Raw genomic sequence first — 12534 nt, 5'->3', positions numbered from 1 at the left:
TTGTAAACATTTGTGTTGTAAACAACTTTTTTCGTTAATCCGGTCTTCTGGCAAAATTAATGGAATTTGAGTTTGTCTAACTTTATTTATATCAGTTTTTTTATCCTGCCCTAGATTTGCGGTAGCATGAAACCACACTGGCCCTGAGACATCTTCGTGACTCCGCACTCTACAGCTCATCTATGCATCCCCTCTTCTTCTATACACGCAGGGCAAAGAATCACCACTGGTTCTGGAAGAGAAAGAGACATTTGCCCCAGAGACAGGCATCGGAACCTGTGCCACCTTCACGGGGGCTCGGCTGCGACGGCCGGTCGAGCCTCGCCGCTTTGTCATGCTGGAAGTGCCTTACCTGAAGTTCTTCAGGTACGGACTCGCCGCTCGCGCCTAAGATGCAAAACTATCGTAACTAAGTCGAAGGACTGATTAATAAGTGTTTGCTTATTAACTGCTACTAGTTCATAAGTGCCACAGTTAATTGTTTTGCACTCATGCTTTTGTGTTTGTTCGGATTTTTGTACTACTTATTCAATTCTTATTCTGTTTGTTCTACTTTTGTGTTTATTTTGATTGCTTGCCCAGTCAAACCTTGTTACAATAAAGTCACATCTGACAGGAAAGTACCTTCCTTCTATCCAATATTCACTGCAAGTACTATACCAGGTACACTAGGTATTTGAGAACGTGACTTCAAATTGCCCTAACCGCCATCATTCTTATTCTGTCTAGGCACCAAACTTCATCTTCACCATCCCTCCATCACTTAGCCAGCACAGTTATTCCAGGGTATCGGCTTCCAATCTGACAGAGGAAATGAAGTTGTACGCTGTCCTAGTTGCCTTACAGTTTGACCACGGCGACTTGGACATTGCTACCTCCTTAAATGTCGCCAAATTCCTTCTTTTTTTGTATGAAAACAGTCTATGGCCAATTGTCATGTATGAAAATAAAAAATAAGTGCTACCAGTGGATGGACGCCGTTCAGGCGGTTCAGCTTCTCCAGCAGGTGGAGGCCATGATGAGTGAGAACGCTGAAAATCCAATTATGGACATTGCACGGTAGCTTAAGAGTCAACATCCAAGCTTTCTGTGCACAATATCATTAGGCGCCACTCCTGAGCAATTGATTTGTTTGCCTGTGCAATCCAAGGGTGGCTACTTGTGAACTTCAGTAGCCATGTCACCCCTAAAGTGGAACCCGCAATTAACAGTGGAGGAGGTTCGGCTATACAGAAAAATCCAGACAAACACCTACCCACATCTGGGGCGATGGCATGCCATCTGGCCAACCAGATATGCCAGTCAATGCCCCTGGTGTGGGGGGAGGCCATCCTTGCCCCATGTGACATGGGAGTGCCAATCACGACCCCAAAATTCAAATTCACCCCTTTTAGCACAAAATTCCTTTAGGGAGCCTTGGGCAGCCATCCTCGCCCGGACTGACCTGGAGACTCAATTGAGCTTCCTCGACCAGGCGCGGCGCGTGGCGGTGGCCACTGGAGTCCTAGACTAAGGACCCACCCTCCGGCCCCCTTAACTATATTTTTCCTAAATAAAGTTATTTCTCTCTCTCTCTCTCTCTCTTAGTTGCTAATACAGTAGACTTCTGTTAACTTGACTCCAGTTAATTTGAATATTTGGTTGATTCCATTCTTACCTAAGGTCCCAGCTGGGATCGATGCATTTCTATGGGCCTAAGCTTTCGTTATTTCAATCCTAAAATTGTTCATTGCTGAATAAAGAGTGGGAAGGGAGTCGAATAATTTTAACTTGACCAATCAGCCCTAGAAAGACCTTCTAGCAACAACCGACCCTCAAAATGTCGGATTACAGTATTTATTGGATTTGAACGCACGCATTCTTTTTTTTTTTTTCAAGAAAATTGGGCCGTAAATTTCCTGCGCTGTGCAATCGGATACAAAACAAAAACCGCCTTTGCGGCGTTTGTATGCTTTGCCACATAACGGAAATGCACTGCGGCAAAGCTGACTTTAAAATATTGTGCGGCGAAGCTGACTTTCGAAAATCGGCCGTCATTGTGCGACACATATTAGACCCTTGCCCATTTTCCTTGCTAAAATATCGGGTGCACGTTAGATTACTACTTTTGTTAAGTGCTTTAATGTTATTTCTACGTTACTTTTCTACTTTGCGCGCATAGAAAGTGGGCGCTCATTTGATTCGGGGGCGCATTAGATTCGGGAAAATACTGCCAAATTAGTTGTGTTTTGGCGTTTTTTCTGCATCTGTTTAATTCAACCCGCCAGATAATTCGATCAATTTTCTTTGTTCTGTCAGGGTTGAATTAACGAAAATAGACTGTATAAACGTGGTACTCTACTATGTATAAGGGGCGCTGAAAGAGAAGACTAACAAGCAGTCACAAAGTTTTAAAAACCGGCCAAATGTTGCTGTTTTTGAAGCACCGCTCATCATTAGCACACACTATCTGACTCGAGCAAAGAGCCATTATCGAAGCCCAATTCAGTCAATAATTGAGACTAAAAATTATTTTATTCAACTGTCCCTCCAAGAGTAGTTAAGAGAAACAGTGTAAAAAACTTGGAACAAATACTATTATTCTTACCTGAAATATCGTTGCTCTTTGTGAAATCGTCCTAATGTCCTCAAGTACATCACACACCTGGTACACGCTGATATCTGGAAAAAAATTATTCAATTTTGTATTTCCTTCATTATTACTTCATTATATCCAATAATTCGTTATACCCGTGTTTGTTATATCAAAGTGCGACTGTAATAACACTGCCACACTGTGTGCATGTTACAAATTGATACATATTCCCTATGGACTGTTTTTTTGAGTCTCCTTGACAATGCTGTTCGGTCCTGAGAGCTCTACTTTCCTTGTGCTTCAGTGGACTTTAAATAACAAACAAGGATATAATGAATAATAGATATAACAAAATAAATCTAAATTCTTTATTGCCGATATCAGCGTGTAACAAATATATGCTTATAAAGAATATCATTATATAACGAAGACGTTTTCGTTCCAGGTGCGACTTCGTTATAACGATGCACGACTGTACGTGGAGAAGGCTGTCATAACGGCAAAGCCTTACTGCTCAGAATTCTGGCACCACTTAGCCAAACATCAGGACCCTTCTTATCCATCTGTGCCTGTGCGTGCGGCTCAGACTTCCGTTCATTTGCCTTGCAGGCTTTGCCTGGAGAACTCGCTCATGCGGCCCGTGTCGATGTTCGCCAAGGAGCTGCACCACGTCAACAGCACTTACCTCGAGAGAACCGTGATCGGCATTCTCGTGAGCCTTTCTCCTGTCGTTTCCCGTCTCTCTTTTGCCGGATTCTCAAAGTTTCTACCTGCACCGGTATCTCGAAGCACCCACATTGCGGTGACTCAGTAGCCCTCTTTGTTCATCCATCCCGGGCTGCCCAGGACTGCCGGATGCACTTTTTTCAGCCAGTGTGTCGTGTACGCAACGCCTCGGGCAGTCCCGGACAATCGTGGATGACAAATTGAAGAGGCCTCGATAATTCGACATTTGGTTAATTTAAACACTTTTTTTTGCTCCCCTGAAATCCGAATTGATGAGATTTTACTGCAGAAACAATTTTACCTGGTCCAGGGGATAGAAACCAGCATTCAGTTTCTGATCACAGTGAGGTTATGGGTTCAATTCCCAGCCTCGGCAGCCGTATTTCGATTGGGGCAAAAGGCAAGCACACTCGTACACTTCGATTTAGGCACGTGTGGAAGAACCCCAGGCAGTCAAGACTAATCCGAAGCCCCCAGTGCGATACACTTACGCCGTGACTGCGGTGTCCCTCGGAGTCAGTGTGCTGCTTTGGAATGTTGAACCCCGTAATTTTATTTTTCTTTATCTCACAGTAGTGCTGTGTGTCCTACCTGCCATGGTGGCTTTCTCGTTAACGAAAGAGTCCTCGGAAAGAAAGCTGGGTGGTTTAAGCAAAATTTGACCTGATCTGGGGTTTGAAGTAATGTAAAGCTACAAAGAAACCTGTGTGGGCTTCCTTTGTAGTTTGATCATAGCTTTATAGCATTGCCTCTCGCAGAACTTCCACTGTCTTAGGATTTTTCAACTACATTGACAACGAGGAACAGGCAAGTGGATGCACAAGCGCTAGTGTGTGTCTGCATGTCCTGGTTGTCAGTGCTCTTAAACAATCCTAAGTATGTCTTAATAACAAGGCCGAACGTCAGCGTTCATCAAGTTCATTCCTCTGTCTTGCAGATTTCAGCATAACCTGTTGTCAATTTCATTAGAACATGAGAACCTCTTCTTCGCTGTTCTCACGCTTTTATTTGATAATTAATTCACTCCTATCCACTCTGCCACCGGCTAGCGTCCCAGTTGGTAAAGCGAATGCCCCGAAGAAGCAGTGGTGCTGGTTTCTATCCCCTGGACCAGGTAAAATTGTTTCTGCAGTAAAATCTCATCAATTCGGATTTCAGGGGAGCAAAAAAAAGTGTTTAAATTAACCAAATGTCGAATTATCGAGGGTATCAAGAACACAATGAACAGATGCTTGCTACGTCAACACGCTTTTATTTACTGAATGAATCAGCAAATCATGTTTCTATTTTGCACAAAAGCAGTGCAGAAGCTGCAATTCTCATCTCGCGATTGATTAGTGCTCGTAGCGGCGAAGGCCTCGTGACTTCCTTCGCGGTGCGGCCGCGGCGTGCGACTTCACCTGATATGCGCTTTTCACTACCGCGCGTACATCGTACATCCCACTTATTTTTTCGCCAGTGAGCTGGTCGCCAACAGATCTTTCGTCGATCACAATGTAGCCGGTGCTCTTCCTTGATAGCTTTGCACGAAGTTAGAACAAAACTACTGTTTGCTGCAACCACTACGGACAAAACTGCGGCCACTATCGACGCGATGGATGGCGACCTTGCATTTCTGAAGGCATGTGGCCGACGCACGCACCCAGTGAAAACAAAACTACTTTTTGCTGCAACCGTAGTCACTGTCGACGTGATCATGGTTGGCAACTACGCAGTTATGAACACACATGGTCGACGCGGTGTTATGCGCGGCAGTAAACGCAAAAATAAAGGTTTTAAAAGCACAAATAGGGACGCAGTGATCCGGCATTGCTGTCATTCACGTACGATTTCCGCTGGTGACTATGGCGATGCAGACTCCGCCACTTCGTTTCGGTTGGACCCTAGCGCCGTTCTACAGTGTAGACCGCTTATAGCGTAAGTCGCTGGAGTCGCGAATATCCGCACTATAAGTGGTACCGCACTATAACCAAAGCAACAATTTTCAAGGCCCACACATATGCAAAACATGTGCACCGAGCCGCCACGCGTATGCGACAGTCGAGGAATGCGGCTAGAACATTTGCATTCAATCTAAGTTGAATCTCGTTAATTAGAACCAAATCACGTGGCGGCGCCTCCGACGGGCATTGCTCTGGCACCGCCATAGAGTAAAAGCTTAGGAGAGACCCCTCAATGTCGCGCACGAACAAAACAAAAAAAAGAAAAAAATGCGGCGGAAATTTCACCCTCTCTCAAATGGCAAGGTCGCCGATTCTGCGTTGCGCCGGAACATGCGTGTACGTGCTGACGTCTCAGCCACGCTACCGTAGCCTACCGTAGCCAAGCGTAGAAAATGGCAGTGAACCCTTCTTTCTCCTTTATGCTTTCTCTACTTTCTAGTCACGTGTTGACCTTGCACGCTGCGGCTACGGCGAAGCGGGAAGCAGCGGCGCTGTCCCAGGCCGCCCAACGAAACTGCCCACGCCGGCAAACGCCCGCTTCCCTATAACGGCAGAAAACGAAACTTCGGGAAGCTGGCGCCGGGCCGGCCAGCGGGCGCGCACGGTGACAGTCGAAAGTGAGGGAGCTACGAGGGAGGGCGAGGGGGGCCACCGAAGCGGCGGAGTTGCCGAGGCGAAATAAGCTTCCCTGTCGCGCTCCTCCCTCACATTCCACGGTCTCCGCGTGCGCCCTTCTCCGTGCAGTGCCGGCGCCGCCCACTCCCTGAAGTTTCGTTTACTGCCGTTATCGTGAAGCGCGCGTTGGCCGGCCTTGGCAGTTTCGTGGCCCTCGCTCGCTATGCGCGCCGTCATATTTCACGACTCACACTCAAGATTCTGGTTTCAATGTCACTGGCTGTTCGTTCGCACCACGTGCGCTTCTCCTATACTTCGTCTCTCTTTCTTCCTCGAGCACTCCTTGGGGCGCCCGTTTGAGGGGAGCTTTCGCCGTCTCCGTTGACTTCCGTACTCCCAGGCAGCCGCACTGTAACTGGTATTTCGTTTCCCGCAACTGCACTATAAGCGATACGTGTATACAGTGGAATCTCGATGATACGAATCTCACGGGGTCACGAAAAATATTCGTATTAGCCAAAATTCGTATCATCGAAACCCAATTAAAACTAGCCAAATTAAGGGGGGACGTGGGGATCAGATCGCGAAAATCGCTAGAAAAATCTATTTTTGAAAACCACGCGTTTCGGTATCTGCAACGCCTAATCTATGCTGTATCAAAATGGTTTGGCTGAAAACGCACTAAAAGTGCTCGAAAAAGATTAATTCTTCAGTGCGCAGGGTGAGAAAACAGCTTTAAATCGCGCAAAATCACCGCAGTTCACGGAGTCATATCTCGTATTTCCCGCCACCGAGCGCCGCCATCTTGGTATCATTCGAAAGCTCAAAGTTTTGTTGTTCCGCTTCTCAATTCGTCCGTAGTTGCCATCTTGTAACAAATGCACAAACGCAAAAGAAGCGCGGGTCTGCGATAGGTAGTCACACGGGCCCTCCGGTGAAAGCGGGCCTCCGATTGGCTGCCGTGCTGAAAGGCGTCTCTCCATTGGTTGCTGCTGTGACAGCAGCAAGATGGCAACCGCAGTTGTCTGCTTCGTAAGCCACGCCGGCGTCTTCACTTGACACGCAGAATTCGGATTACTGAGAGCTCCCAGGTTAGTGATGGATCGTCGCTCGTTGGAGAAGAAATTTTGGACGAAGCACACCTTCGGAATACGGAAGCGGAAGTGCAAGCCTCCTACGGCAAGAAAAATACAGCGATTAGCGGGAGAAGCGGAGAAGCACCCGACTGAATGTGCCGTGCTATCTTGCACCATGTCACTCCGGCAGCGAAACAGACAATCGCCCTGTGCCATCGGCACCGATAACGCAGTCGACGGAAGACGCACCAACGGAGGCTCCCGCTCCTCGGCGTACGGCCGTGCGAAACAGCCGAGATCGTATCTCGGTAGACATAGCTCGCTGCAACTAGGCAAAATGGCGCAAACACAAAGAACGCGGCCCAAAGCACAGCAGCCACTCCGTCCGGCCGATGGCATGAGGAAAAGGAGGAAAAGCACAAAAGCAACAAAAGCGCCACCACTTCAAACTCTTCGTGCCCAGTCGCGGCCTCCGCGCTGTCCGGCGCCGCGTCCGCGTGTCCGCACCAAAACAGAAAGGGAGAAAGCGCGTGACTGCACACTGTTCTCTTTCACGGCCTTCGGTGGGGCGGCGTTTATTCGTATAACCGACACGGGTCGAAAATTGATTCGTAACAACCGTTCTCTAGCACGTTGCAAAGTAATGGGGCTCGGCCGGGACCATGGAAAAATTTGTATCATCCGGAAATTCGCATTAGCCGTGATCGTATCATTGAGATTCCACTGTACATGGAGTGCTATGGGAAAATTAACGGGAGTCTGAAAAGACCGCACTATATCCGGTCCTGCACTATAAGCGGTTATGTTATAAGTGGCTCTTTTGCGTCGCTCACCGAGCTCCGAGAGTTGTCCGAATTAATCGACACACTGCCAAACGTGTCCGAATCAGCGAGAGTTTGATTGCACTAAATAATGCATATGCCTGCCGGGACCAGAGGACAAGTCCGAATTATCCGATTTCCTGAGTTAACGAGGTTTTACTGTAAAACTGCAAAGCTTTCCTTGTGGGTTTCTGTTGTAGCTTTCTGCTACACCTTCGGATGCTCACGACTTTTCCTTTCGTGTCAGGTCCTGACGACTGTGCTGAAGCTGGCCCACTGGCGTTACCTGGGGGACCGAGCGGGCAGCGTGAAGGAGTTGGTGCTGCAGCCCGCCCTGGCCATCTTGCCCCTGCTGCCGCTGTCAGCTGCCCGCACTCTGGTTAGGTCTGCATGCGCTCGGCACGGCCAGGCTCCACCTCATGGTGGCCACACAGGAGCACACGGTCAGTCCTGCCACCTCTGTCACAAAGAATAGCCGGAAGCTAAGCGCAGTCGACTTCCGTTAATTTGACCCTGACGGGACCAATGAAACTGGTTGAATTATCCGGTGGATCAAATTAAACAAGAGGCAGAAAAAATGCCGAAACACACCGCTGATTCACTTGGCAATATTTGCGCGCCAATTCTAACACGTCCCCGAATCGAATGTGCACCCATTTTATATGGGTTCAAAGTAGAAAACCAACGTAGAAATGATGTTAGAGCTCCTAACCAAAGTAGAAAGCGAATGCGCACCTGATTTTTTTTTTTTTTTTTTTAGCAAGAAAAACGTAGCATGCCTCCAGATATGGCAATAAGGAGAAGACTAAACCAGCGAACTTCACCTTCACTGAATGGAAATTTATTCACCTAATGTCCATCGTCATCACTCTCAGACTAGGACTTTATGGCTGCCTATGAAGAACGACATCTTCCTTCGTACAATTCATAGTGTGTTTGATATTCTGCATTCTGAATTCTTGCATTCTGCATTCTTGATATTCTGATCTTCCTCGATTTTTCGGGCATACGAGCAGGATGTCGCATAACAGCAAACATGACACCATGAATAAAGTTGGCAACATTCAGGTTGTCGCCCGTCACCTCGCTTTCACGTAACTTTAAAGAACTTCCTTTCTGGTGTCCGATGGGTTTTGATGCTAGATTGGTCGGACTGTGTGGAGCACTATTTGATGAGGTAAACATAATTTTTGATGTCGTGCCTCTGTAAGCGACAATGAAGGTAATGTTGTCATGCCACAGCGGCGGAGTAGACACGAAAGTTTCGCTTACACCGATCACCACAGTGCGTTGGATCTGTTTTATTGCGATAGCAATTATATGGACACTGCAAGCAGATTTTTGCCATTGGCGTCGCAGTCGCCGTGAGGTTCTGTATAAAGTTGAAGGGCGATAAAATCGTCGCCGCTCGCGGTATGTGCGAGTGAATGCGTGCGTGGGACGCGTGCTATCACGGAGAGCGAACGCACGGCAGAAGCAAATGCGACTTCTGTGGCGCGAAACGCCGTGGTGGTATGGGAGGGAGAGATGGGGGCGACGCTTTGCTGCAGCACCAAATGCGTATCTTGCAACCGGGGGCAAGGGGAACTGGCGACGCAATCTCCCATGCAAAAGGAGCAAAGTGGGAAGACAGTGCAGGAGGGAGGGGGGGGGGGGGGGGGCTTCTACTCTGCCAACAAATGCATTCATGTACTTTGCGCTTTGCGCTTGGTTCTTGATTATATGTTTGCGCCGGTACGGGCTGCCAGTGTTGTCGCACGCGCCGTATCTTGCAAGCAATCTCCACACGGCTCTGACCTTTGTATGCACTGTGCATTCGGCCGCTCAGTTTCCGGTGAAGCGATAGACCGCACAAACCTTCGCTCGCTGTGGCGGCTGCACTTGCTGCCAGCGTTTTGAGAGTGGTTGTCTGCAGTCATCGAGTGTGATCTATTCATGTTTGCTTGTGCGCGCTTACACCACGCTTGTTAATTCAGTCAGTAAGTGAATGTGTTCAAGCTTATGCAGCCGATAAAACTACTATCCCTACTCCGAATAGCTCTCTACTAATTTGCTATCGCAATTGATGCTTCACCTTTTGGGCAAAACTGCGACATTTTTTTCTTTTTATGATGATATTTTTTGGGGGCTTTCTCATTGGCCATGCCATTGCGGTTAGCGTAGACCATGAAAATAAAGTAATGAACGCAATCTCGATTCGGACGTCCTCTGAGACCGCAGAGCAGGCTGCAATAGCGATGGCCTTATTGGACGACAAGAGGACATCAATCTACAGTGACTCGAGATCAGCCGTTCGGGCATTTGCCAAAGGAACCATATCCGAGCGAGCCCTAGGGATACTAGGAAGCAAGCAGATCAAGCCACACACAGTGATTTGGTTTCCAGCCCACATGGGACAGATCAAGGGTGCCCCACCCAACCTCAATGAGTCGGCACACAATGCTGCGCGAGGGATTATCAACAGTTTAGCTACGAGTACCGGGCAGTGTGACGTTGGGGATACTGACCATCGGGACTCTCCTTCCTCGTACAACGAACTATCTAAGCACTTTTACTTGGCTCGTAGGATCTACCCCCTCCCACATTGTAAACTCAATAGACCTCAGGCTTTAACACTAAGGCTTCTACAGACGGGGGTATACCCAAACCCCCTACTTCTTCACAAAATGTACCCCGAAATTCAGACAACAAATGCATGTGCACTATGCAATGACTTAGCGAGCTTACCTCACATGCTCTGGCGGTGTCCTGCGTTACGCGGCGATAAAAGCAACACTTCTTCACGTTGGGATGCGGTTCTACGCAGCCCCAACCTCGAAGAACAGTTATGGGCTGTCCAACGGGCCCGTGACGCGGCGGAGAGGCTCGGCCTCTCTGTCCCGACGTGGGAGCGGCCCGCTGCGTGCTAGCGCGCGCCCTAAAGGCACTAATCCATCCATCCATCTCATTGCCATATGGCCACTGTGAAGAGACTATCAAATTTTTTTAAATTGATATTTTTTCATCTAAATTTAGTCTTTACAGTCTTCCTGATTATTCAGGCTTTCTTTGTGGCTCCTTCCATGCAAGAAAAATTGGCCAGTGACTGTACTTCTTTGCATTCGTGGTTAAATTTTAGTGTAGCAATATTTCAATACTACAATGTAAATGCCAATTTTACCTACTCCGTTATATTAGGGTTGAATTGTAGCTGCGAAAATAATTCTGAAATTCTCTTTGTCAAGTTTCACAATCAAAGCTCGGTGCTCACACACACTCACTCAGTTACCACAGTGGAAACTTAAGAAAGTGAACGAATCAGTCATTCAGTTTAATCAACGTGTCAAACAGACTGACCAACTGACTCGGTCACTCAGACTCAATCACTCACTCACTGACTCACTAAACAATGCATTCAGTCAACAAGTGCTATCGTAATCTGAAAACTTCCCTATCACTGCATTGAAAGGCGAAACGAAGGTGCAGGCTGCCAAACAGGTTGCTTGGGTTGCTCAGGTTGTCGAATAAACGCCAGTCACACTGCTCACCTTACAGGCCATCCAGCAGGCCCACGACGACCTCTTCGAAGAAGCGGACGAGGTGGAGTCGACGCACCCCGACAGCTTGGATCTGTCATGGGGCCATGTCCGGCCGCTGTTCTTGTCGCTGTTGCGCGGCAAGGCGCCGCATCTGTGGAGGACCTCCAGCCTCCTGCATGTCCTGGGCAGTGTCACGGTGAGCCTTCTTGCGTAACACGGTCCTGTCCACTTTCAGTTTCCTTGTGAGAGCACCCGTTCGTTGTTTTCATTTACTTAAAAAATTTGAGCACTCGCAAACTCGTATTTCCAGGAAATAAAACTGAACGCCATCCGAAGAGGTGTGGTTAAAGGCTAAAAAAAATAATAAAGCCGTTTCAGCTTCCATCAGGGAGCCTTATTTGTTAAACAAATTGGCTTGAAACGTGGGGCTATCTTCAGTGCGAAGACGGGGCACCCGAACAGACAAGGTAGAGCACTGACTGTCGACTGATGTTTATTGTTTAATTCTGCAGAAGGTCTAGAAGCCATAATCGGTGAGAGACAGTGCAATGTTCTAGAGTAAGGATTCTCGGAAAAAAAGCCTCACCTTACATTCAAATAAATATGACAAGTAGGACTTGCCGAAGAGAAACAGAATGAAATAAACAGTAGTCTCGGTGCATGTTACACAGTATATCATGCCATGTTCACTTTAGCAGTGTTGTTAGGCATCTTTGCATAAGCAGGTGGGGGATTACCATCATTTAGATTCAGCCATTTTCTTTTCTGTTATCCATATTTGCCGTCACACCTAGTTCCTCTTCTTTGTGACAACGGAAGCCCGGTCCCTGTTGATCTTGCGATTGGCCATTTTAACATGTTCGACGAGGGCACTTGAAAGAGGAGCTTCCTTCTTTGTCACGTTGCTCAGGTGCTCCATGTGCTTCTAAAAAAAAATCAATTGGCAGTTTCGTCCGAAGGCGACGCCTTAAAAAAGGTAGCAAAGTTCAGCATTGCGCTGAAGGCGTCTCGGAGAACTGTCAGTAGCGTCACAGGCATTGCACCTCAGTGGTGCAGGAGATTAGACCACCAGAAAAGCCACCAGCCTTTCTTAGCACCCAAAGGAAAGGATTATAGATAGATTTAGCTTGATGCCTACTGTCGGTCTTGCTCTGACCAGTGTATGCACTACGGTGCGGCAACTGCTCAGCAGGAATGCTGATAACGTGTGCGCACAGCGCTCATGCCAACAACGGAAGTCCGGACACAGCCCCTGGCTCC

The 12534-nt window shown here is 47.8% G+C and overlaps 1 protein-coding gene across 3 annotated transcripts in view; it reads left to right on the top strand.

Moving 5' to 3' along the window:
• The first annotated feature begins 8027 nt into the window (after window positions 1-8027).
• The window catches only part of LOC119453273 (transmembrane protein 94), a 55542-nt gene continuing 51035 nt past the window's right edge, over window positions 8028-12534 (top strand). For all 3 annotated transcript variants that reach the window (XM_049667680.1, XM_037715298.2, XM_049667679.1), the window contains exons 1-2: window positions 8028-8199; window positions 11291-11470. In XM_049667680.1, the coding sequence (XP_049523637.1) occupies window positions 8176-8199; window positions 11291-11470 (204 nt within the window). In that variant the 5' untranslated portion in view covers window positions 8028-8175. The remainder of the gene's footprint in view (window positions 8200-11290; window positions 11471-12534) is intronic.

Source organism: Dermacentor silvarum, chromosome 5, assembly GCF_013339745.2.
Source record: "Dermacentor silvarum isolate Dsil-2018 chromosome 5, BIME_Dsil_1.4, whole genome shotgun sequence".
Lineage (NCBI taxonomy): Eukaryota > Metazoa > Arthropoda > Arachnida > Ixodida > Ixodidae > Dermacentor > Dermacentor silvarum.
The sequence above is the reverse complement of the archived record's forward strand: the minus strand, read 5'-3'. Positions and strand labels throughout refer to the sequence as shown.